The sequence below is a fragment of the Nothobranchius furzeri genome, chromosome 12 (assembly GCF_043380555.1).
Source record: "Nothobranchius furzeri strain GRZ-AD chromosome 12, NfurGRZ-RIMD1, whole genome shotgun sequence".
Lineage (NCBI taxonomy): Eukaryota > Metazoa > Chordata > Actinopteri > Cyprinodontiformes > Nothobranchiidae > Nothobranchius > Nothobranchius furzeri.
The window spans coordinates 68,731,151-68,758,944 of NC_091752.1; the positions used below are offsets into that span (position 1 = coordinate 68,731,151).

General features: G+C 41.4%; 2 protein-coding genes across 3 annotated transcripts in view; both read right to left on the reverse strand.

The window, feature by feature from the left end:
- LOC129157272 (zinc finger protein 665-like) overlaps positions 1-27,794 on the reverse strand; it is a 215,297-nt gene that overhangs the window by 42,713 nt on the left and 144,790 nt on the right. The gene's annotated exons all lie outside the window — the stretch shown is intronic.
- Positions 1,495-14,449, reverse strand: LOC129157271 (uncharacterized). Its single transcript, XM_070542996.1, has 7 exons — positions 6,184-14,449; positions 5,192-5,320; positions 4,989-5,057; positions 4,637-4,711; positions 3,945-4,049; positions 3,599-3,792; positions 1,495-3,360 (listed from the first exon to the last, which is right to left on the reverse strand). Exons 1-5 carry the CDS (start codon positions 6,594-6,596, stop codon positions 4,037-4,039), a joined length of 699 nt encoding a protein of 232 aa, XP_070399097.1. The 5' UTR covers positions 6,597-14,449; the 3' UTR covers positions 1,495-3,360; positions 3,599-3,792; positions 3,945-4,036.

Below are 27,794 nucleotides of genomic sequence, written 5' to 3' on the forward strand. Positions count from 1 at the left end.
GTGACGGTTTAAAGTTGACTTTCGGCTAAATCTTTGTCCACAGAGCTCACAAGCAAAAGGCATCTGTCCTGTGTGGACTCTCATGTGTGTGTTTAAAGTTGACTTTAAGCTAAATTTCTTTCCACAGAGCTCACAAGGAAAGGGCTTATCTCCTGTGTGGACTTTCATGTGTGTGGTTAAGTTTGACTTTCGGCTAAATCTTGTTCCACAGAGCTCACAGACAAAAGATTTCTCTCCTGTGTGGACTCTCATGTGACTGTTTAAATGTGTCTTTTGGCTAAATCTCGTTCCACAGAGCTCACAAGCAAAAGGCTTCTCTCCTGTGTGGACGCTCATGTGTGTGGTTAAATCAGTCTTTTGGTGAAACCTTTGTCCACAGAGCTCACAGGCAAAATGTTTCTGATTTGTCTGGACTCTCGTGTGTTTGTTTAAATGTGTTTTTTGGCTAAAGGATTGAAGCCTGGCAGCATCAGTCTCCTTATTCAAATGGAGATGTTCTCCCTCCATACTAGACCAGAGTTTCTCCTGTTCCTCCTTTTTGTGGAGAAAATCTAGGTGCTGGTGGTTGACACGAGCACTCTGTTCTTCTGAAGCTTCTTCTTTAACCAGAACCACCTGTTGAAAATCTGTAGGAAACACAGAAACATATTATGTGAATTACAGACAGCTGTAACTGTGTTTTCACACATATAACAGTTGTATTATTTCTTTAAACTGACAGTAGAATGAAATGTATTTACAACTGGAAACTGAACTTTGAGCCTCTATAAATCATATGAGCCTTAACCCTCAGGCTTCACTTTAATTTTCATACAAGAGTCATTAGAGGACAGAAACGTCCGCTTGTAAAAGTGGCTATAAAAAATGTATACATTAATGTTTTTTTTTAACTTTTTTTTCATAGATCTGTTGAACAACTTCAGCCCTGCTCAAACGTAAAAAAAAATTCAATCATTTTGAAGATTTTAACCCCTGAAATTACAGTTTTAATACTCAAAAGTCATTGATGTAATTTATGAAGAAAAAAAAAACAGCACCGAGTTATTTTCTAAATAAAACAGGTAACGAAACAGTTTCTGTGTTTTAAAAAGAACGACAGCATGGAATTAGCCTTGGATATGTCAAGAGTCTAGCAAAATATAACATTTTATGCTTTTTTAGTTTTTGTGTAGCAGCAGATTTAAAATTTACCACCCTCTTGAGCCTGTTATGGACAAAAACGTCCCATTGACTTCAATAACATCACAGAAAGCATGATTATTTGTTGCAGATGATACAGGATCAAAAACTGTGGTTTGCATTAAAGTCAATGGGACTTTTTTGTCCTCTAATGGCTCGAGTGTATAGTAAATTTTAAATGTGTTGCTATGTAAAAACTATAAATGCAAAAAATTCTAAAGTTTAGATATTTCATAACATAATCAAGACTGATTTGTACTAAACACCCCAGGCAAAAAAAAAAAAGTCTTTTCTAGAAAATAACTCAGTTTTAGTGTTTTTTTCATGAATCGGGGTGATGTGGGCGTGTTTGGAGGACTTGGTCAGAAGCCGAGCACAGGCGTTCTGAACCACCTGTAGACGGTTCAGGGAGGTTCTGCTCAGACACGTGAAAAGAGAGTTACAGTAGTCTAAGCGTGAGGAGATGAAGGTGTGGAGAACTGTCTCAAGTTCAGAGCGGGACAGAATGGGACTCAGCTGTAAGGGAAAAATGAGGTTCTTACATTTTAATTAATGAGCCGTAAGGCGTGGGATTCCATAGGAAATATGAAATCCGCCTCATGGATCGGGGTTGGTTAAACCAGAAGATCGGGTCTATTTAATGCAGAGATCATGTAACCGTTATGTATTCACTCAGAGACAACAGAATAGAACGAGTCAAGTTTAAAAGTTAAGAAATTTTATTACTAACAATTAAAGGAGCATGGGGCAGGATGAAGAAACGAAACTCATTAGCGACGGACTCGGCACTGTGAGTAACTGCAGCCCGGCACGAGAGCGCGCACAAACTCTTCACTAGAAAAAAAAAAGTTACAGTGATGTACGGCCAGAGCGCGGCTCGAACAAGGCACCGTGTCGAGCGATGAAGTAAGTAACATTGTTACTTTAGTCTATTATTTGTAAAATCCCATGACAACATTAGCATTTTAATTTAGCCATGACACTCGTGATGTAAAGCAAGTGCTCCTTCCTATGAAATATTCATAAGCCAGTTTTGTGACTGGCAAGCAAGACAGTAACATGATGCTACTTTATTAGCATAAGGCTTTGTGGCTGCAGGTGATTTCTGGTGTTTTTAGACAAATTACAGTTATTATTTTGCACTAAGCTTACTAACAAGCTAATGTTATTGTTTATACATCATGTATGAACATCCAATTTCAAGTCACTGACATCATTTGTGAAACCAATTTCATTACAGGACAGGCATCACACCAATGTAAATAAGAACAAAAATATCAATGTTTAGTTCAAAAATGCATCAAAATAAAATCATAATATCAACAAGACCTACAGGGTAATACAGTCATTTTTATCATTACTGTCATTGATTTTCAGGAATTCACATTGGAAGGAGTGATGGAAGACAGTTCAGATGGAGTGTGCCCGAGCCTGCCACAGACTTTGAAGTGTCGTGGGAAAGTCTGAGACCAGGGGCTAAAGGAAAGGGGAGAGGAAAAGGTCGCTCCGAGGGTCGAGGAAGGACACGCTCAAGGGGTGAGGGCAGCAGGTTGAGGTCCAGAGCTCCTTCAAGAGGACCAGGGCGCCGGGGTAGGCAGCGAACAGCTTTCAGAGAAGAGGACAGAGACCGGCTTGCACAGCTGAGAGCTGCCAATATAGCTGAGATGCAGGTTGGTTGTAGCCATTTGTGTAAAAAAATAAAATAATAGAGAGATGCCAAAAACGAAAACATCACTCACTGGAGATATGAATCTAGTCATGTAAACATATGCTCTTTAATTTCTAGACAGCTTTACAACACTTGAGCCAGGAGGAGAGAGATCATATTCTCGAGAGAGTGGTGACCCGTCTTCCAGGGGTGATGCTGGATATCCTGGAGTTTCGGCAAGAGACGCCAGGACACCATCTTCCTGACTGAGGGCAGCCTAACCCAAAAATCCAAACCGTTTATCTACAACTACAGTAGTTCCAAAACAGCACAATACCTCAAAATAACTTTAGCTGAAGACAGCATTTTCACCCAAAAATAAACAAACAGTTTGTGCAATATATTTATTTTTATTTATGTACAAAAAAGTTCTGTTATTTGCATTTGTACATAGTATTTTTTCTTAATTTCTAATAAATCTGTGTGCAAGAAAGAAGTCATTCCTGTCTTTTGATGCTTCACGTAGCTGGGGCCTTTATGGAGAGAGAACAGCAGCATTAGATCATACATAGATTACATGAGAATGCAGTTCTGGAAACTCTCCAGTTCTGAAGTTGACCTGTAAAAAAAACAAAAGCTACAACTTTATAGATGATTAGGAATCACACTTTTGATTGCCTTTTCACCCACAATTGTCATTTCTATATGTAAAATTTCAGCTTTGATATTGACACTTTAGCTTTTTTGCTTATGAAAATGTTATTAATATACCTAAAGGTCAGATTGGTGACATCCTTCAACCAGCGTCTGTTGAACATGATTCGTTGAAGAGCCTCGTGTGGTGGAGATCCTGGCACCATGAGCTCTTTATCACTGGTTGTTGCATCAAGTGGTCCATGGTCACATTTGCCACGGGTCCATTCATGCTTCCCTGTGACATGGTGAAGCACACCCACCCACATGTCCTAACAGAAAAAATAAGTTTTATTTGAAAACTTTACATGTGACAGAAGCGCTCACAAACAGAAACACGAGAGCTGGCACTATTATGAAAAGAAAGGTAATTATGTCAATGTGCATTGTTGTCTTGTTGTCCAAAAGATGTCACAATACTTACATTAAACATATCACAATGTTGTGCTTTCTGGCAAATGTACCAAAATTGGTTGAAGATGTCCTTCAGCCACACAAGTAGGATGGCATTTCCCTTTAGGATCCCAGCCTGTGAACAAGGATAAAACAACAATTCCATCTTTTAGTTCTTTTTAAAACATAGAAGGGTTTTATTTACCTGCAACGTTTTGTTTGCGGCTGCAAACTTCGTCAGCCTGACAAAGTTTTCATAACAGTTTTATTCTGTTATGAAAACAATAAATAAAAGTAGAATTAATATATTGTTTTAAGACTTTGGAGTTTGAAAAAATAGTATAGATAAGAATAGGGCTGGGCAATATGGCCTCAAATCTATATTGCGATATAATCTGAAGCATGTGCAATAACGATATATATTGCGATATATTTTTTCATCTGTTTATAGATGTCAAATTGACATGCTTTTAGATATCCTCAAGTGGCAAATATATGCCACTTGAGGCATATAGGCCTCCTCCTCCGCCCACTCCATGCTTGCAGTCACCGCCATTCTGTTGTCCCATTGTCAGCAGGGTGCGCATCTTAGTGACGTCATGTGTTATCACAATATCGCCGTATTGCGATATAGCCAAAAACCAATTTTACCCAATTTTATATCATTTCTACCTTATATCGTTTATATTGCCCACCCCTAGATAAGAAGACATTGCCACTCACACACTGTTGAGTACGTTGTTTGCTTGGTCCTCATCAATTTGGACTGCATCTGTAGCTAGATCCATGGATTTGAAACTACAGACAACACAATAATATTTGTTGTACGTCAAGATAAATACTGGACCTTACCTGAAATGGTACTGATTCTAAAGAGATAAATGTGGAGCCTAATACATCTGTCATTAATTATTTCTGCAAATAACAACAATCTGCTGTGAATTGACACTTCACAACATGAATAAATATATATAATGACCTATATTTGCTTATTTATTGTGTTTTTATCTTTTTTGCACATAGTACAGCAGTAATTTCCTGCGTATATGGCAAGACTTCTCATGAACAAATTTACCTTTCTTCAAAAGGATCCAAATCTAGGTAATCAGCTAAGGCCTCAACATCAGCCATTAGAAAATCTTCCCTGTAAAGACAATGTCAGAAGTGTTTGGTGGTGTGATGTTAGTTCTGAACCAAGTGTGGATATGCAAGGTGTAATTTAATGTATGAAATATAGCACAAAAACGTGAATATTTGTTTTACAGAAAAGATACTAACCCCTCAGACACAGGTTCAATTGGAGATAATCGATGCGACATTTTAGCTGCTGTTCTCTTACTGGGTGTCGAGGTTGCCTTCACATTACCTCCCTGAATTGCAGTTTCAGGAGCCTGCTTCTTCCGGTAGCTGGAAAACACATTTTTAAACAAAAATGTCAACAAGTTGGTTGAGACTCTACACCTTCTGTTTACACAGATCAATAATGGCTAAGCTTCTTTACCTGTGGCACAACTAGTAATATGAAAATGCATGTCAGTTATAAAAAATTTATTTATCATTTTCACAAACATATTTTATTCTGACCTACATTCAACTGGACAAATTTAGAAAAATAAACACAAACTTCTGCACAACTTTACTTTTAGTCAAACGTGTTGTTATGGCTGACTTATTATTTATTTTTATGTAGCACAGCAATAGCGCTAGGGAAATATATTCCGATGGGGTACTGTTACAAAAACCCCACGAATAACATTATCTACTGAAGTAACAGTCCTGCTTAGAGGTTGGACTGTAGATCAAATATGACATAATTCTAAAGACTCATCTTTGGTTTGGAAAATGTCCGTTCTCTTCTACAAACTGAAGCGTGATCGCAGCTAACATGCTAACGCACGCTAGCTCTCTCCGGCTGAGCGGTGACGTCATATAATCAAATCAAGCTCTGTTTACTTTTCTCGTCAGAATAAACGGAGCATCCATTTATCTCCAAACACATGCGGCGTGTCGTCCACAAAACGTAGAAGTGATCCGGTTACTCCTTAGTTGCTTTTAGCTTTTTCAAACTGATCAGGAAGCCATATGCTAAACACCGTTAGCTTAGATAAGTTTCTTGTTCATCTGCACAAAGATTTGTTAGATTACCTAAATCAGCATTATCTAAATCCATAAGTTTTATTTTATTTTCTCAAATTGTGCAGATACAGCTCTGATATGTTTACCTACTCGTTACTGAAACCTACAGCAGAAATAAGGAGACCAACACTTACCTGGTCACTAGAAAATGAGCCATGTCCGCATCCTTTTTCAGGCCCAAATCCAGTTGAAGCAGCCTCCATTCTTCCAGAGCGTAACCAATAGATATTCGGGTCCCTGACCGACTTTTATCATATTTTCTTTTTGACTCTCGAGATGCTGCTGATAAAACCTTCTTCTTTGTGCCACTCTTTAGTGGGCTTTGAGTTGCGCTTGGTCTTTTGCCAGTTGTAGAATCCATTTCCAGGGTTCTTCCTCTTCTGTTTGGGGTTTTAACGTGGCTAGTAGTGAAAGACGCGTTACCGCCACCTAGCAAGCTTCCAAATGTTTTTCCAGGTTTGAACCTTGTCGAGAATGCGCTTGAAGCGTCAATTAACGTCATATCCGTAAAACAGCGCGGGAAATTCGGATCAGGAATGTTTTGCATTTTGCAGCACAAAGCCTGATTAACAAAATGGAATTATAAACTGGTTTCATCATTCTTTTTAGTTTAAAATGCTTCATCACCCATAAGCTTCTCAAGAATGAACATGTACGTTTTGTTTTTGGACAATTCCTGCCCCATGCTCCTTTAAACTCGGCTTATTTAAGAACTAAGTGTATAGTGCGACTAAAAATGGATGAGGCGGTGAATGGATGACGTGTCATGTAAATCAGAACCCGCAAATCCGAAGGAGCGATTAGTTCTGACGGGAACTGAAGATGTTGGTTTGGAATAAGCTGGGGTTCGTTTCAGAACTGCATGAGACACCATTAAGCCACGCCTACCTGCCTGGTGGAAGTCCTCTGTGAGATCAGGAATGCCGAGGTCCACCCGGACCCTCTCTGGACACCGAGCTGGTAGCAGAGCTGCAGTTCCGACCAGACCCGTCTCGAGATACTGCCGGCACACGACTCTTGTCTTGGCGTCTGTTCAGACCCAGCCTGGGTCAGTGGAGCTCTTATTCTGAAAGGAGCTGTTGTCGTTGCTTGTTGTTATAGCGACTGGATTTTCTCAGCTTGTCGTGGTTCTTTCGGTTGAAGAGTTAAAGTTCAGGATTGGCCACTCCGTCACTTTGCTCTGGAACGCTTTGAACTGCATTAGAGCTGACGTGGCATCTGTTTCATACCTCGGATGTTATGGTTTATTGTTGAATGAAAATTACCAAACACCGTCAGAAGCACGCCTCTGTCAGATCTGTAAGATTCTGATTGGATCAGTGAAAAAATGTGTCAAGTCCTTTTAACACTACGTGAAATGAGTCCTGTTGAACCATTTAAAGTTACATTACTTCATTTCTAAGATCATAATAAAATAATTAATATTTTAATTTCACAGGTCGGTCACATCTTGTTATATCGACTAACACTTTGATGGATTAGCTTTATTAAAATAGAGTTCTTTGATTAATCAAAAGGAAAGAATTCATTCTTCTTTCTTCTGTCTTCATGCTGGAATGTAAACAGTTTAGAAACGACTGTATGACCTTCAGGCTGTTTCAGACACACTGACACTGTGTCAAAAGGAAACAGCTGTTAGGGTAGAAATGGCTCCTTCATCACGTTACACAGCTTAGCAACGTTCCTGAGATTGAAGAAGGAAGAGCCAACAAGAGAACTGGCATGAGAATCCAGGGTGACAGCTTGGTCAAAGGCCACACCAAGATTCCTGACAGAGGGTTTGGTGTGAGAAGCAAGCTGACCAAGAGAGTCTCTGACTTTGGGAACCAGCTTCTCTGGGGCACAGATGAAGATCTCAGTCTTATCTTCATTCAGCTGTAGAAAGCTCCCACCATCCAGGTTTTAATGGAGTCTAAGCAGGAGAGCAACAGCTGCAGCGTAGACATCTCATGGGGCTTAAAGGAGATGTACAGTTGGATGTCATCCGTGTGAAGACGCTAGGAGACTCCTTTAAATGAGCTCAGCAGGTGCTGTAAAGGAAGCAGATAGAGCAGGGCCGTGCAGAGACCTTTGAAGGGGCGGGTGCTCAAAGTTAAAAAAGGGGCACATATACAGGGTTTTCCTGTATTCAAATTTGCGTGGTGGCCGCCTCCAGCTATTTTTGTGCCGCCCCAGCCTGATTTCACTCTGCCCCCAGCTATATGGATGTTACTGTAACTGCAGTTGCAGCGTTGCGCCACTACAGGGCGCTGTACCAGCAGCGGTGCACCGAAAAGCGCTAAAACCGCTGCAGAAAAAGATCAAAATTTGCTTTTCTCGCTAGTTGGTACATACCTATGGTTGGTGCTATTAACGTCCTGATTTTCCCCCAGCTCTTCCATATCGGAGCAGGGCTGTAACTGTCTGTGCGTGTCTGTCTATTTTTTAAACGTAGCATGGGTGCAACATCTTTGAATTACTATTTTCCCCAGAACTTTATTGAACAAAAGTAAGTAACGTGTAAGAAAATGCTTTTTACTGGCGCACAGTGTGGTCATCTGGATGCAGTGGAGAAAAATAAAGGAACCAACAAAGGCACAAAGGCAGAACCGGTCCAAACTTTGGGATCAAAAGTGCAGCTACACACAGATTAGCTAATGCTAAAGCTAACAGGTAGCAGTCTCGCGATCAAGTGGCGCACAGAAAAATATATGATGATGATGATGATCGTAAAACGATGAAAGACTAAACTCTACAAGCGGATGAAAAGTCCCCACCATCCTGTTTATTCTGCATCCTGCAGCACTACGGATCAGAACCGCTGCAGATACGGGTCACATTACAGCTACAAGTCTACGGCAAGCCATTGTTGTATATAATCCACAAACGCTTCTATGTTTGAACATAATTTGAACTGGATTATTGCTAACCCGTACATAATAGACATGCCACCATTACATTGTTAGCTGCAGAAATGAAATGTTATTACCATTTCCAACACAAGTGCATGTTAATGAAATGCATTATATTTTACCGCATATATTTATGTGTTATTATGACTAAGATGAGTGTTATTAACACAAAACTAAAATGTTACTGAAATGTAGGTCAAATATATAAAAATATTTTAACTATAAATATCAGATGGGAAAAAGGAACTAAACACCAATCTGATGCATATTATTGAGCCTTTCATAATGAGTCTGTTATTTCAGCCTGATAATTTTGTTGTTTTATTTCATATTTTTTAGCAGCAAACCAGTTTTGATTCACTTGAAACGTAGTCAAATGGAATTAGGGCTGCAACTAACGATTATTTTCATAATCGATTAATCTGTCGATTATTTTTTCGATTAATCGGTTTGTTATTGTTTAGCTGTGTAGCGTTAGGAAGTATAATGGTCTGCGCTTAACAGCTGCCCCTTCACACAGTACCATCACCAAGGTCGGACGCTTGGTTCAGTATGTGTACATTCCAGGAGAAGAGACAGAAGAACAGAAGAACGTTTTTCATTGAGTAATCAAAGTACTTTATTTGTGATAAGCTAATCAAAGCATTTGTTGAACATTAATAATCAAGTGAATGATCTGTGAAATAAAGATGTCATGAGTTATGTGTTTAAATGAATAAACAGGGCTGCCCCAGACACACTGATATGCATTACCATGGAAACGCATGACACATTGTTTTCAACCAATCAGAACTTTCGTCTGTGGTAGGGCAGAATCTGGTTTGTTTATGAAAGTAGTCCAATCCGGTTTACTAAGATTCTTAAACAAATGGGAGACATAAAAAGAAGGCAACGCCATTTTAAGTCAGTTCCACATAGGGTTGTCACGGTAACCGGAATAGCGGTAAACCCCGGTAAAAAAGTTGACAATAAAAACAACCGTCCAGTTTTAAAAAAACTAAATTATCTCGGTGGGTTTACCGTGGCCGCGGTTTCAGCGCGGTGACCCTTACCAGCCACCGTCGCTTCAGCTGAAGTTCCCGCGGCGCGCACACGCACTTTTTAGTTTGCAATGGCACTAAAACTTTGAAGCTGAAATAATGGCCGAAGGAGGAGACGGCAGCGCCCAGGACATCATCAGCCCTCAAAGAAGACTAACTCGGAAGTATGGGCATATTTGGGATTTCTGAAAAACGCTGAGGGACAGTTAATAGAAGACTGCTATCCCGTTTGCAGAACGTGCAGGAAACAAGTGTCTGCAAAAGGCAGCAACACTTCGAATCTAATGGCACATCTGCGTGACCATCACCCACGTCTCTACAGCCAGTGCAAGGTAGGTTAACATTAGCATTTTAGCTTAAATGCATGACGTGAGGACTTTTGGTTGACGGAGAATGCAACGAGTCACTATATACTGCAGCCGCAGCGTCCTCTGCCAGCATTTAAACCGTGTCACGGACACCCTGTTGCTGGATGAAGCATCTTATTTGTTGATGATGAAGAGAAATATACAATTAGTTCCTTGTCATTGATTTGTTTACTTATTCAATGCCATTTATACTTGAACATTTGGATTTGATTACATAGTGTAGTCGTTATTTTAGTCATTTGTTTAAAGTGGCTATTTTATTATATATACATATTTTTTAAGGTTGACTTGTACAGTGCTCAAGGCAAGTGTGGACTGGAGTTTTAGATTTTCATTTTGATAATGAAGAAAACAAGTATATGAGAAAACAAGTGGTGTTTCTTTGATTTGTTTACATATTGTTTATGTTTTGAATGTTTGGATTTGTATAATTTAAACCTGCACTGACTACTGTAACATGTTCCAGAAAAAGAAGCTATTTGTTCCTTTACTTGTGAAAAGTTGTAGCCTAGTGAACTAGACCAAATTCTTGCTTTGCAAAGAATGGTCTAGGCATGCTCCATTGGAACCTCAGCAGCTCCTACCAGGACTCTGGCTGGCCAATCACAGCTCTCTAGAGGGGTTTCAAACACATAAAGAGCTGTGATTGGTCCATAATGGTGGGCCAATCATAGTGCTCTATCTGCTTAGTGAACAAATCACAGAGCTTTATCCGCTTTGTGGGCCAATCAGGGCACTCTATATGCCTGGTGGGTGGGATGATGCAACAGAGTGAAACAAGAGTATGTCACACTCATTGTCCAATGGAATGTGGAGATCATTTGAAAGACAACGGTAGAACCCGCCCCACAACCGAGAGCCGTCAATGGAGCATGGCCAGACTAAATAATACATTTATTTAGTCTGGCTTGCCAGGCTAGAAAAGTTGCACTTTTGCTAAGGCTTTGTGTTATTTTAGGTTTAATAAACACTGTTAAACCTTTTCAAAACTATTTCAGTTTGTGTAGAACAGGACTATCAATGCTTTCTGAACATATGCAACACCGTTTAAAAAATACCGCGATAATACCGAAAACCGTGATAATTTTGGTCACAATAACCGTGAGGTTAAATTTTCATACCGTGACAACCCTAGTTCCACGTTACGTTCACTTTCAGCAGTTACATGTTGAACTCAGCTCCAGGACATCCGAGTTCCTAAGGATTTCCATCGTCATCATTTGGAAGTGCAGACTGGCCAGATGTACTTCCTACTTTGAGCTGAAATCTGTCAAGCTGGAGATTTTCCGTCGTTTTTACCAACGAGACAACGTTCTTTCAAAATAAGAGTGAACTTGTTGACGCCTGCCGATGCTACCTGAGTCGACCCTTCAGACGGGCATTGTGTGCTGTGACCGCTGTTTCAACCAGCTCCAGTATCACTGCAGGTCCGAGACCTGGCAATTCCTGATCTAACACGGGAGGCTCTTCCTGGGTACGTAAATACGGCAAATGGTGGCTCATGTCATCAGCTTCTGAAGCCTCGTGGTAGCCTAGTCAAAACAACCAGATTCGCTACTCAGCCTAGAGATTCTGAACAAAACACACACACACACACACACACACGAAACATCTACATCCATATGCATTCATCATTGATAGTCCTGGTAGATTGAAAGAATTTATAATTATAGAAATTAAAGATTCTTAAACGATCCCAACTCTCTCTCTTTCTTGTCTCCCAGTCAATACAAAGTGTTTAAGTAAACTCCCTGATGATATAAACAACCTCTTCTGATTGATTACTTAGATTGCATAAATATACAAAATCAGGTAATTAAATTATCTAATTACAGTATATAAATATAAAAACTTCTAATCACAACAGCTATTTAACCTATACAAGTGATGAATACATTTCAGTTAAGAAAAAGAAAAACATTAGAGAATAGTGCTGTTGAATGCAATCTATTTTATTGCACATGAACACAGTCAGCAGTGTAAAATGAGCTAAACAGTGCAAAATATCAGTCCAGAATAATTTTTTGGCATCAAAATATAAGAGGTAAATTCCTTAAAAAATAATGTAGAATCTAGAATAGAGTTTGTAAGTGGTATGCATTGCTGGGGGGTGAGTGTCTTGTTCCCCATGTAGTTGTCCATTGTTGCTTGTCTTTTTCTGCATAAGAAACACAAATAGACTGAAATAAGTACACATATAAAATAAAGCAGCACACACACTACAACACTAGGCGTTTTACAGCGTTAGACAGTAAAACAGCCTTTTAATAGTAAAAAAAGGACTTTCTGAATTTCTCCTGTATTTAAAAATTGAAAGCGTACAACTATGCCGCGTTATATTCACCTGGACACAGCTCATCTGTATATTTTTCTCCGCGGAGTTGTCCTTTTTTGAATGAGGAACATAGTTATGGGTTTGTGCCGTTTTTCTCTTAACGAGAACATTCTTATAAACAGACGTGCTAAATTTGGCAAGTGCATGATACACAACACGGAGGAGATTCACGATTGCATCTAGTCAATCAGAAGTAGAACACCGTAGACTGAAGCGGCAAAAAAAAAAAAAAAAAACATGTTTAACATCCACTATAACGAACTCAGCTCCCAAATTTGATCTGCGTTAGCTTGTTTATTTTCTGTTACTTACCGGATTCACCGGACTTTCCTCTGCTGCATCACCCCCCACGTTTTCGTCTCAAATGTTCACTTAGGGACGTCGTGCTTCCTGAAAATATATGTATCTATCTTATACGCTCTTTTATATATTGTTCTATGCTATTTTTATATCATCATATGCTATGGAAGAATCCTGTTCTGATATTAAGTGCCTCTCAGTGTTTTTCTGCACAAGATGAACAGCTGCATATTCTCTCCTGCACAAAAAGGAGTGAAACATCCCAGCTCCTCTCGTACCAGCGTGTGTCTTTATTATCAAGGATGTTCCTGCTTATCTCAAGGATACGTGTTCTTGTGATGTATTAGTTCTTCACTAACAAGGCAATTAGTTTTTACCTGTCATGACCAATGACGTGTGCAAATGGCAAACTGCGTGTGTTACATTCCATTATTCCTTAATAAAAACAGCTGTATGAGCAGAGAGCTTCAGAAACACTTGATGCAGCGAGAGAAGAGTTGGGCGCGGGTCCAGCTGAGGCTGTGTGTTTCTCCCTCTGCAGTGGCGAACAAAGATTGATTCTTCTGATTATTTGTCTTCACTCTCTACCAACGAAAGGTTTTTTTTTTCTCTCCATTTACTCCGTACCTGTGATGGTCTCACAGAAGGAAAGACCAACAAATGTTGGCGTCACGAACAGGATTTCTTCCTTTTAAAGAAGAAGGAGTTTTTGGAGGCCAATCTGACCAACCGACCCAGTGAATGGATCCAGGCACAAAAACACCGCGGTGAAAATAAGGTAAGCAGAACCTATTCTAAAAATCTGCTCATTGGATATATCCAAAGCCTTTGTGTCTTGAATCTTAGTAACTGTGGTCCTAAAAATAATCATTGGAGAAGAAAGTGAAGACAAATGCAGAAATAATGAGAGGTTTTTACAATGTTTTAATAAGATAAGGATTTTTACAATGGTGTAACGGTAAAAAAATAAGAGACAAGTTATATTAAAAAGGGGGTTAGAGGCCCTAGGAGCAGAGAACTCCTAAAATTCTACAGGTCAGGGACCTGTTCAAGGGAAATAGAAAAGAAAGCTTCCAGGTCGTGGCGGACCACACTATTTACTGACGAGTGAATAGAAATATAACGAGGTTATATTAAGGCCAGGTTAGAGTCCTTAGGATGTGGGAACCCTAAAATTCTACAGTTCAGGGACCTGTTCACGGTTATATTTAGGGGTTAAAGGCCCTAGGAGACAAGAGAACTCCTAAAATTCTACAGGTCTGGGACCTTCTTATGAACCAAGAAAAATGTTTTTGATACAAAACACATGCCATAGTTAGAAAACACGCTGTATGAATGTCAAGTCTCAATCAGCTTTGTCGGTAAAACAGGGGAGGCTGACTGATTAACTTGAATTACACAATAAAAGAGACAAAATAAACTCCACATGAGAGTAATAAGTCTCTTTAGGCTGAGCAACCATATTATCTGCACTTACGAAAAGTGCAGAGAGTAAGGATAAGTGTAAAAACACATAGAATTTTTATATCATAACAAATAGGGAAATAGTTGAATAAGCGGTAAACACCACCCTACCGCAGATAAGAAGGGTAATGAATGAATGAACTGTACTAACAATTGTATGTGTAAGTGAGAGAAATACAGCACCCCCTTGTGGATGCAGAGGTAAGAACTTTCCACCTGAAAAGGTAGAAGCGAAAGTTACCACAACGGGTCATTAGCGCTGTCTCACTTTTTAACACCGGTGATTAGAGCTCCCTATGAGCTAAGACCTCACCGGTCCAAATTATCACCAAAAACCAGCAGCATACTAACAGAATGATGGATAAAGAATTTGATCGTGAAACGGAGGATGATGGATGGGGGCCGAATGACATCCTGAGTACACTGGGAGAGCAATTAGCCTGCATAGAGACTGTAATAAATATGACAAGTGGTCCAATAGAAGCTACGAAAAACAAAATTTTATTGAGAAAAACAGCAGAAAAAGCGATGAAAGAAAAAGGAGCAGATGTGAACAGCAGAGGAAACTGGGGTAAAATATGGGAGCAGAAAGCAGCAGAAGCGAGAGAAAAGGAAGAAGAAGCTAAGAAAGCTTTAAGGGAAGCAGGAGTGCTAACAAGGAAGAAAATAAAAAGTGAGGTTGAAAAGCAGGCAGGGCGAGTGAGTAAGTACATGCAGTGGGTCATGTTATGGAATGCAGCCAGACCTAATATGAAGAAAGTGAAAAAAGAGACCAAATCACCCACTCAACCACCCCCATACTCCTCCGCTACACAGCCTACACCTTCTACTGCTCCAGCAGCTGGACTGTATCCAGTAATAAAAGTCACGAGCGGCATACTAGACATCCAACCTGAAACCCCCGTGGATAATTTGAGTGAGTGGTCAGGTGTAACTATGGCATCAGGATCAGACACTAAAGTCAAACCCTCCACCTCAAAGACACATAATCCCTTCCTGCCAAGTAATGAAACACCAAACAGTAGCCCATCTGCAGACAACCTAGCTGCACCGTTCGAATTAAGGGCCAAACGACAGGACATAGATAACTCACAAAATCAATTTACCACTCACTATTTTAATCAGGGCCTGGTCACACCTGAATACGGTACAGGTACAAACCTCCATACACCGTCTCCAGCACATTGGCCAAACAGTCCACCTGTATGGCCTAAAACGCCAGACCTAAACAAGCCAATACCAATTTTTGCTACCTCCCAGTTGCAGGGAGAAGATCAGGAAGACCCAAACAAAAATATAGTGGTAAAAAGGGTTCTGGTAGGGCAGGAATCATCTGATCCCCCTCCAGCAGCCAGTCAGAGCTATGAATCCCTCCTACAAGAGGAGTGGCAGAAGCAGCTCACGAGAGAAGAGTCTAGGGGAGAAAGGGACCTGCTTCAATTTTCCCGCTCTCCATCCCCATGCCCAGATAGAAGACACACAAGGTCCATGGGCCCCCCACCGACCTACCAACTACCCATGGTGCAGAATAAACCCAACGCCCAGAAAGTCTATCAGCCGTATTCCCTTGGGGACATCCAGGCTTTAATAGATAAATTACCAGATATCCAAGAGGGTGGAAACACTTGGCTCTCAGACTTCGACACCCTCACTGCTGGACAGGATCTTGCATTGGGAGATTTCCGAGCAGTAATCACTAGGTGCACGTCACGCTCGCAGGCGGAGGCCCTAGAGAAAGACGCTGGCACAACTCATGATTCTAATTCTGTACCTCTCGGTAGAGTGATAGCTCGATTAGGCCCGGCAGTTAGAAAGATGTTCCCGCTAAAAGATAGCAGCACAATGAGCAAAATCAAATGGGATACTAAACAAAATCCTTCTATTTACCTGAACCAAGCCATTGATAACTGGGTGGCCCAAACTGGGCAACACCCATCCAAACAGGGCACGAATAGTATGCGGTTCAAAAAGGCAGTCCTGAAGGGAGTCCCCAACTCAGTGACTCAGAAAATGGAAGACAACCCCGACCTACATGACTGTGACTTTAGTAAGTGGAAGAAACACCTTATTTTTAACCTCAACAAAGTACAGGTACAGGAAGAAAAAGACACTGATAACTTAGAGGACTTGCAAAAACAATTGCTCAGGGTCCAATTACAAGCCGCAAAAAAGACTTTGGGCGAAAAGGGGGACAAGGTTAAGAAACAAATGGTCGCGTCCATAGCCACACCCCCACCACTACCGTCACTTCCTGATCAGGCTTCGCCTATGGCTTGGCAGCCGCAGCCACCATACTCAGGGCAGCCGCAGCCACCATACTCAGGGCCATATATGCCACCACAACAAAACACACCCCTCACATATGCTGCCCAGCGACCACCTTTTGCTGGTCGACCTAGAGGTGGTTTCAGGGGAAGGGGACAGTGGAGGCCAGTAGGCGGCAAAGGGGGACCACATGCTCAAGACATTTGCTACAATTGTGGTCAACCAGGACATTGGTCCAGGAACTGCCCCTTGCCATACAGCCCACAAAGGGAAGGTCGAGGCAGAGGCACCTTCTCAGGACGAAGAGGGCCTACCGGACCCCACACTCAGATGCCAATGATGGGCTGGGACCAGTGGGAGGGTGGTCCAAGACAATAGGACACCCCACAGAGAAACTCCGACGGCCAGGGAGCCACGGCAGACCCCCTGCTGTCAATAACTGTAGATGGACAAGATCAACCATTTTTGGTTGACACTGGTGCCACTTGCTCCACCATACAAACTGTGCCGCCCTCTAAGACATCTACACGCACTATTTCAGTGATGGGCTTCTCTGGGGAACAACAAACTCTGCCTTTCTCCCTGCCACTTCCGACTACAGTGGGACACCAAACAGTACTGCACAGCTTCGTCTGTTCTCCGACAGTTCCAGTCAACTTACTGGGAAGAGATCTCCTCATCAAGTTAGGAGCCACCATTTTGTGTGGTCCTACGGGACTTACTGTCACTCTGCCTGAAGGGACTATTTTGCCCTGCACCGGAGAAGCCAGTGAAGGCATGTACTTGGCTCAAAAACTGCCTGACATATCAGACTGTGCTGAGATTTACTGGGCTCTGTTGGACACAGAAACCAAGGACACTCCTGGCTTAATGACTCTGTACCAGCAGTGGAAACCCTGGCTGACTCAGGCCCATCCTTATGTTCCCCCTCCTGACCCTCCTCACCTAACATTATTCTATGACAGACATGACTCAGTCTGGTACAAGGAAGCCTTCCAAAACCAACTAGAGAGACAGCAATGGTGTGTTCAAACAACAGATATTTATGCTGCACCAGAAGGTGTGGCCGCAGCAGTCAACCTAACCCAGGAACAATTGGCATGGTACATGATGGGAGACGAAGCGGTACCTCATGTCTCTCTCGCTTTACATCCGGCCCATCAGGCAAAAGAACTAGGGGGAATGGTTAAACGTCCCTAGCAACCACTGATTGGCGTTCGACTCCTCTTCCACAAGTGTCATACTCAGACTCAACTCAGACGTTTAAAATCGCTGCGGTTTGTACTAATACGACACATTTACAACAGGAAACTATTAGCAGATCCCATGGCCGTGAACGAACTGACCACCCTGATGCTCTGACAATGTTAGACTCGCTTCCAGCCTCCCTGTGGTCGACAGGCCCCACCGATGTTGGGTTGGTGTCCATCCCACCGGTGACTTTTCACCTAAAAGATCATGCTCCCCTATGGGTTCCACAATACCCACACAAGCCCTATGCTGAAGACGGGATAGCAGACACCATCGGTGGTTTGTTGCAAGCAGGGGTGTTGGAGCCATCTGTGTCTGAGTGGAACACTCCTATTTTACCTGTAGAAAAGAAAAATTCTGGTAAATATCGAATGGTTCACGACCTGCGTCGTATAAACGCCCTACTTAACACAGACTCACTTCCCGTTCCTAACCCATATGTGGCTCTGACAAACCTACCACCTTCACATGCATGGTTCACCTGCATAGACTTGGCAAACGCATTCTTTTGTCTTCCACTTCATGAATCCCTGAGGGACATTTTCTCTTTCACATTCAGAGGACAGCAATACCGATATACTCGGTTGCCCCAAGGGTTCACCCTGTCCCCTGGACTGTTCAACCAATGTTTGCGCCAGCTCCTGGAAGCATGCCCCCTACCCGATGACTGTGTTTTAGTGCAGTATGTTGATGATCTGCTCCTGTCGGCACCCTCTGCAGGCTCCTGTCTGCAAGCTACCCAAACACTACTAACCCATTTGGCCAAGCTTGGGTTTAAGGTTAGCCGGTCCAAACTCCAAATAGCCAGAAAACAAGTATCGTTCCTGGGCAGAATGATCTCACAAGTTGGCGTTTCATTGTCACCAGATCATAGAAACTCTATACTCCACCATCCTAAACCTGAAACAGTCAAAGACATGTTATCCTTCCTAGGCCTGACAGGCTACAGTAGACACTTCATCCCCAACTATGTCGGTCTCACTGCTCTTATAGCACCCTTTGGGATGCGTCAACTCACTGCTCAGCTAGACTGGACTATTCCAGCAGAAGAAGCATTCATAAAACTTAAACAACTATCCACAGCCAGTGATTTGGCTACGACTGACTACAAATCTACGTTTTTCCTTGATGTTTCTGGATCAGAAACTCATGTTAATGGAGTTCTGTTCCAGAAAAAAGGGGGAGGTCAGAGACAAGTCTTGATGTACATAAGTGTCATGCTAGATAACACGGAAAAAAGACACCCACCCTGCACCCAACATGTAGCAGGTCTTGCAAAAATTTTACAGAAAACAGCTCACATAGTAATGGGCTACCCGCTGAAAGTATTGACAACACACAGTGTAGTAGCTTATATCACATCACAAGCTTTCACCATGACCCCGCTGAGACAAAGAAAAATCAGTAAGATCTTAGAGGCCCCACACATCACCTACACACATGAAGGGATAAACATGGCAGACCACATGGGTACTGGGGAACCTCATTCATGTGAACAAAGAACAGCAATAGAAGAAAAGGTCAGACCAGATTTGAGTGCAACCCCACTAGAAAACCCTGATAAGAACTGGTTTACAGACGGCTGTTGCTATAGGGATGACAATGACGGATTAAAAGCCGCTTGGGCAGTAGTAGAGCAACTCCCTACAGGCGAATGGTCCACTGCAGGAGCTGAAAAACTAAAAGGACAACAGTCAGCACAAAAAGCAGAAGTATTGGCTATCCTTGCAGCTCTCAAAATGAGCACAGGAAAAAAGGTAAATATTTACAGTGACTCAGCCTATGCCGTAAGAGCCGTGCACGTGGAACTTAAGCAATGGTTAAGAGCAGGCTTTGTAACAGCTGGGGTGAAACCAATAAAGCATGAGTCTGAAATGAGGGAACTAGCAGAAGCTCTATTCCTTCCAGCAGAAGTGGCAGTAATAAAATGCAAAGGACATAGTCAGGGCTCTGACTTTGTGTCTAAAGGATACCAAGAAGCAGACAGAGCAGCCAAGTTAACAGCTGAATATCTCCCTATACATAATCTAGTGGTTGAGACAGTAACTGTTGAGAAAAGCATTGACCCTAAGATTTCCATCACAAAAGAGACTCTCAAGGACATGCAAGATCAAGCCTCGCCACAAGAAAAAAACTTTGTGGTTGGCAAGAGGTGCAACCAACACGGACGTTTGGAGAGGGCCAGATGGTAGACCCATACTGCCACCTGGCATTAGACAAACGGCAATGGAAGAAGCACATGGAGTAGGACATGTTGGTGTAGCACAGATGGGGAATTTGTCCCCCTAGTGGCATCCATACCTAACAGACATGGCCAAATATTTAGTCAAAACCTGTACAGTGTACTGAGTTTGGCATCAAACCCACCCTGAAACCAATCCAAGGTCAATTTCCAATACCAACATACCCTGGAAAAGAGATAATCATAGATTTCACAGACATGATTGACAGGGTAAAAGGCTACAGGTATCTCCTAGTGTGTGTAGATGCATATACTGGATGGCCAGAGGCTTGGCCTGCGAAAAAAGAAGACAGCAAAACAGTTACCAAATGTTTGATCAATCATTATATTCCCCAACATGGGTTCCCAGAAAAAATCAGATCAGACAATGGGTCACATTTTAAGAACAAAGATCTACAAGAGGTTGAAACCATGCTGGGTCTGAAACACAAGTTTGGTTCAGTGTATCATCCCAATCCCAGGGGAAGGTGGAGAGGATGAATCAAACGCTAAAGGTCAAATTGGCTAAAATCTGTGCACAGACCAAATTAACTTGGTTAGAAGCTTTGCCTCTCGCTCTGATGTCCGTACGGAGCTCGGTTAACAAAACCACGAGGTTTACCCCCTTTGAACTACAGACTGGACAACCTTTCCCGGGACCTGCCACAAAATTACCTTTGACTGCCAACCTGACTGACTCCATTGATCCAAGGTCATATTATAACTTGTTGCATAGTCTTGTCTCTCAGTTCTCATTACAGGTTGAGGCTGACCGTACCACCACAGGCGCCCCATCTCCACAACCTGGGACTGACTGGGTCCTACTAAAGGTCACCAAAAGAAAGTGGACGGAACCAAGGTGGACCGGACCCTACAGGATCACGGAGAGGACGTCACACGCTGTCCGGCTGGACGGCAAAGGAGACTCCTGGTACCACTGGACCCAGTGTGCTGCAGCGGAAGAGCCCCACCGCACTCTGACCGAGGTCCAAGAGAACCTGTCACAAAGGGAGGATCCTGACCAGGAAAAAGGACCTACGGACCAGGAAGAGAAGCAGCTGACATCTGCCTGACCAGGAAAAAGGACCTAAGGACCAGGAAGAGAAGTAGCTGACTGCAGTAGCGTGCCAAGCTACCAATTCTGCAGGACGAGGTAGCATGCCAAGCTACCACCACATCCAGCGGGACGAGAATCGTGACATCATCACCCCCTGCAGCTGCCTGGAGCCAGTGGAGGGACCTCAACAGGGGGAAGAAGTAACCACCCTTCAATCATTCTACAAGGGTTATATTTAACACACTTCAGTTATTTTACTAGGGTTCTATTTAACACCCTTCAGTTAATATATTGGGGTTATATTTTACACCCTCCACACTGTTTTAAAAAAGGGTTTCTTAACACCCTCCAGTCATTTTATACTATTATTCATTTGCCTGTTCAGTTGAGTTTTGTTTTCACACTCATTGCATTTCTAAAAACTTAATTCTTAATGTTTATTTTGATCACTCACCTGTGCTGGCCGGAAGAAGATCCTGCGGGTAACATAATCCAACGAGAATCCTTTCCAATAGCTTTGTATCCAAGTAAACTGAATTGGCTGGAAAAGATTTTGTCACAGCCCCCTATCACCGGTTTATTTTCATGTGCTTTTGATTTTGTGTGTTCTTTCTTTTGCCCTTTGATGAGGATGTTTGTCCTCAAGCTAGGCATGCCCGCTCTGTGCTGCGGCGTTCGTCCCGAGATCGGGAGGACATGGGGGAATTTTCCCTGTTAACGTAGGGTTTTTCGCCCTCATACAGGGTGTGCATGCAATATGTTCATGAAGTAATACGTTCAGTTAACGTTTAAATCACGTTTCAATTATTGTTTCACAGTTTCTCATAGTCCCAGCTGTGAACTAATCGATTGTTTTTCAGTATCTTAATCATTGTTTATTAGGTTCTTTTTAATGAAATTTGATGTTGTTGTTTTTAATTTCTTTAATAGATCTAATCTTTGTTGAACTCTTAAAAGAGTTCAAAAGGGGGATTGAAAATATATGTATCTATCTTATACGCTCTTTTATATATTGTTCTATGCTATTTTTATATCATTATATGCTATGGAAGAATCCTGTTCTGATATTAAGTGCCTCTCAGTGTTTTTCTGCACAAGATGAACAGCTGCATATTCTCTCCTGCACAAAAAAGGAGTGAAACATCCCAGCTCCTCTCGTACCAGCATATGTCTTTATTATCAAGGATGTTCCTGCTTATCTCAAGGATACGTGTTCTTGTGATGTATTAGTTCTTCACTAACAAGGCAATTAGTTTTTACCTGTCATGACCAATGACGTGTGCAAATGGCAAACTGCGTGTGTTACATTCCATTATTCCTTAAAAACAGCTGTATGAGCAGAGAGCTTCAGAAACACTTGATGCAGCGAGAGAAGAGTTGGGCGCGGGTCCAGCTGAGGCTGTGTGTTTCTCCCTCTGCAGCGGCGAACAAAGATTGATTCTTCTGATTATTTGTCTTCACTCTCTACCAACGAAAGGTGTTTTTTTTCTCCATTTACTCCGTACCTGTGATGGTCTCACAGAAGGAAAGACCAACATTCCGTGCCATGCTAGATGGTTTTTGCATATTTTGCAGGTCACGCGTCTTTTCAAGGCATCTAGAGTGAAGTGCTCCCATACTCGTGAGGGTTTTGTCCGGGGTTTCTATTGTTTTGTCGCTTCTATTTTTCTTCCGTATTTCTTCTTGTTCCGCCATCTCTCACAGCAAGATGAGCGTCAGTAACGTGTTACGTCATGAAAACCGAGGGCACTTATTGGCTCATTTCTTCTCTATGGCTCCACTGGTAGATCAGTGGCTCATTACTGCCACACACTGGCGGCAAATTTAACAGATTGTAACCGATGTCAGATTGTGGTAAAAAATAGACTTTATGCGGTAAAATATGATTATTAAACAACTAATTGATGACTAAAAAAGTTGTTAACTATTTTAATAATCGATTATAATCGATTAAATCGATTAGTTGTTTCAGCTCTAAATGGAATATTCTATTAATCGCCAGAAGCTTAGATTGGAACACTTAACGAAAACATATTTGGCCTTTAAAAAAGTGAGGCAGTTGAATGCACAGAGTACGCATGTGCTGGCGCACGGTCAGGATGGTACCACCTCTGCCTCAGTCTGAGCCAGGAAAAACCCTGATATAGAGCAAAGTCTTTAAACAGATTCAAGATCCAACAAGTTAAAAAAAGTTTAGATAATGAGACCCTTGGTTTCAAACAACATAATGTAAACTAGGAAAATATGTCAATAATTAAGGTAACGCTATTTCATAAACAGTTGTCAGGGTTTCCCTTACATAGGCGTAGCCATGGCGGCCCACCACGGCTGAAATCCCACCGCCACGCCTACAAGATCCCAAGTTTTATTTATTTATTTTTTTTTAGCTGTTTCACGAGGAAGCAGCGGGAACTACTATGTTGTCGCTTGTGATCACAGCCGGCAGGTAGCAAGGAGGAGCAGGCAGGGCAAGGTGAAGTTTCAGCATAAAGGTAGCAGTGGATATAATGCTTTTTGGTTTACATGTTTCATTAGCATTAAGATAAATGAGTGTTGACGATCTTGACAGGGTTTCCTCCCCCCACCAGGCTAATCATCACTTATTCATTGTAACGTGAGGAAGTATGGGTTTCTGTGCCAAAGGTCGTATTTGCCCGGCTGGGTCAAAGCTGGGTCAAGCAGCACCTTCACCCACAGATTAAGACCTAAGCCACCAGCAAGTCTGAAGGAATCCACAACATCCGAACACCTGCTCTCCAGAAGAAGGACTTCACACACAGTCTAGTCATAATAAAACAGTCTTAAGCTTTCTTTATTTTTGTTAAATAATCACTTGATCACTTTGCTCATTATTAGGGCTGCAACTAACGATTATTTTCATAATCGATTAATCTGTCGATTATTTTTTCGATTAATCGATTAATCGGTTTGTTATTGTTTAGCTATTTAACCTATACAAGTGATGGATGCATTTCAGTTAAGAACAAAAAAACATAAGAGAATTGTGCAGTTGACTGCAATCTATTTTATTGCACATGAACACAGTCAGCAGTATAAAATGAGCTAAACAGTGCAAAATATCAGTCCAGAATAATTTTTAGCATTAGCTGGAAGCCTGCTCCTTCCACCATGGATAGTGGCCTCATGTCTTTTACCAGCATGTTTAGAATAGAGTTTGTAAGTGGTATGAATTGCTGGGGGGTGAGTGTCTTCTTCCCCATGTAGTTGTCCATCGTTGCTTGTTTTTTTCTGCATAAGAAACACAAATAGACTGAAATAAGTACACATATAAAATAAAGCAGCACACACACTACAACACTAAATCAATATTATATTATTTGAATTAATTAACAATATACAGTGATCATTTATTTTGAGGGTTACGTTCTACAAAATAGCCCGCAACAGGAGATATTCAGAAAAAAAGTAAAACATTTTTACTATTAAAAAGCTCTAAGTAAGAAGCTCATGAGGTTTTTACTTTGAGTCGGGAGTGTTTAAATTAGCCAGAGAAATGTGAAAAATGTTTATTTTGTGTAATACTGTTTAAGAAACATGATAAAAATGTGTTGTGAGGCGTTTTACAGCGTTAGATAGTAAAACAGCCTTTTAATAGTAAAAAAATGACTTTTTCTGAATTTCTCCTGTATTTAAAAATTGAAAGTGTACAACTATGCCGCGTTATATTCACCTGGACACAGCTTGTCTGTATATTTTTCTCCGCGGAGTTGTCCTTTTTTGAATGAGGAACATAGTTATGGGTTTGTGCCGTTTTTCTCTTAACGAGAACATTCTTATAAACAGACGTGCTAAATTTGGCAAGCGCATGATACACAACACGGAGGAGATTCACGATTGCATCTAGTCAATCAGAAGTAGAACACCGCAGACTGACGCGGCAAAAAACATGTTTAACATCCACTATAACGAACTCAGCTAAAACACTAAGTCCAGCTTGTTTATTTTCTGTTACTTACCGGGCTGGCTCTTCCAAATGACGGCTCACTTGACCGCGGTGCTCTTCCTCTGCTGCATCAGCCCCCACATGCTTTCGTCTCAAATGTGCTCCCATACTCGTGAGGTTTTTGTCCGGGGTTTCTCTTCAGTTTTGTCGCTTCTATTTTTCTTCCGTATTTCCTCTTGTTCCGCCATTTTCTCACAGCAAGATGAGCGTCAGTAACGTGATACGTCATGAAAACCGAGGGCACCCATTGGCTCATTTCTTCTTCTACGGCTCCACTGGTAGATCAGTGGCTCATTACTGCCACACACTGGCGGCAAATTTAACAGCTTGTAACCGATGTCAGATTGTGGTAAAAAATAGACTTTATGCGGTAAAATATGATTATTAAACAACTAATCGATGACTAAAAAAGTTGTTAACTATTTTAATAATCGATTATAATCGATTAAATCGATTAGTTGTTTCAGCTCTACTCATTATAAATGTATTTTAATCAAATGAATGATTATTATCCTTTGGGTAATCATAATGAACTATAATGAATCAATACTTAATTAAATAATGTTTTTGAAGATGTTTAGCAGTGACCTTCACACCTGCTCATACAGGTCCGACTCCACAGTAACTCAAAACACATTTGCTCTGACGCACAACAAGTTTGCTTTGGGAAGAGAAGTGGTTTTGGTAATGAGTCAGAACGAGAGTGAGAACGGAAGAGAGCGGAAGTGCGGAACGAACGCCACGGGGAAAGAAGCCCTGCAGGCTTCTTTTCTCCCCCCCACGCTATTTCTGTCAAGCCAGACAGAATAGCTAAAATGCAACCAGCTAACGCAGACTCGTCCCAGAGTCTTTTGATTTCTGAGTTAATTTAAACATGAGAAAGCGCATCTGCCGAAACGCTTCAGCAATGTGTACCGAGGTCAACCCGGGACTGGACCGTTGCATACCTTTGTCTTCTCTGTCAGCCAAGGTGTCATCTGGATAACACATCCTCCGAGGTCCGGATCTAAAAGGGGGTCCTAAGTTCGCTGAGGCAGAACACGATAGATAGCGTTCTGATGCTGTTTTTCTAATAAGAACTAAAGTTTAATTGCAAAACATCATTTTTCACTCAGTTCACCTTCTCTCTCCCTGAAGCAATCTCAGACACCTGCCTGCACGCATTCATAATTCCATCATCCTCAAATTTAGCCCAACCAACACAAGGTCTATTTGAGCAAGCTTAAAATATCAACTGTTAAAGATTGTCCAACAAGGTTGCCCATGTTGATTGTTTTTCCTATGATTGTCATTTCAAATCGTTAGTTTAAATTGAAGAAATAAATCTCTTAAAATTTAAACTTGCCTTTTCATCGAACTGAAACACAGACAAACGGATATGATCGTCAGTTTATCGATGAAAACAACTTTTGAGTCTTCTTATCTCTATAACATTTGGTTATTAATTTGTTAAAAATTAATATTCCAGATGATTATGTAGAATGGTTCATCTTTCATAAAAGAGCCAACAACCATTACGCTACATCATGTAAAATTTATTTATTTTTTCAAGTCTGACTTTAACCGCATCCAATACTGTATTACGGCGTGAGCGCAACAGCGACAACTTAAGATCGATGTGTGAGCAGCCTGAGAGGTCGGGTGTTTTCATCTGAACCCTTAAAACCTCCAGCAGGCTACGCTGCACTATTGACGTGTTAGCGCGCGGCGCTAACAACTTAGCGACGTGACATGTCTCGGAGAAAGCGTAAAAACACGTTGAACGCTTCTTCTGAAGCGGGAAAATAACACCTCTTCTTAAGCAGAGCACGACGTCGCCTCGACTGAGCTCGATAACATTGACCCAGCACAGCCACTGGGTCGTTGGAGCTGCCCCGTGACTGCCTGATGGAAAACCAGCGGGTTTCATCAGGCTCGTAAAGTTTGTTTTTGCTGGGGACCCCCTGTATTTTACCGCTCCCTCCTGCAGTCTTCCCCTATTAACATTTAAAATGATTCTGTAAATTCCGTGTATCAATAGAAAAAATCTCTGCCTCTGCCAGCTGCAGTAAATGTAGTCTCCAAATAATAAATAAGAGGTGCATTCATCTGTGTATCTCCTTTGATCCGCATTAGTGATGTTCTCAGCACCAGAACAGTGAAGCAAAGAAACAGATTCCTGAGTTTGTTATAATTTTATTTATTAGGTGCATCTAACCTGTTCTATTTTTCTCTGAAATAAGATCAAATCAGTGCTTCTATGGGTTGTCTCCACTCTGCACTAGAAAATTTTACTTTATTTAGAGACGTGCGGAGAAAAAACCTACAAGATGCAGAAAAAAGGTTAAACCTCCAACCTTCATATTGTCAGCAATAAACGCAGCAAAACTTAACTTTCATGACCAAAAAAAAAAAAATAAATAAACCATAAAAATTATTCAGTACATCAGGAGAGCAAGAACAAGTCTTATTTCTGATTTTACATTTTTTACTTCAATTCAAACTATTTAGACTTTTGTGTTTTCATCCCATTTAGTTTATATTTTATATAAAATATCATCAGTTTTACAGGTTAGCTGTTCCTGCTTAAAAAGTTACTGTAAATCCTCT

Coding starts and splice junctions, on each gene's coding strand:
- LOC129157271 (XM_070542996.1), bottom strand. CDS start 6,596: ATGCAAAACATTCCTGATCCGAATTTCCCGCGCTGTTTTACGGATATG. Junction 5,058..5,191: donor ATTGAACCTGTGTCTGAGGG/GTTAGTATCTTT, acceptor TTGTCTTTACAG/GGAAGATTTTCTAATGGCTG. Junction 4,712..4,988: donor TTGGATCCTTTTGAAGAAAG/GTAAATTTGTTC, acceptor TGTTGTCTGTAG/TTTCAAATCCATGGATCTAG.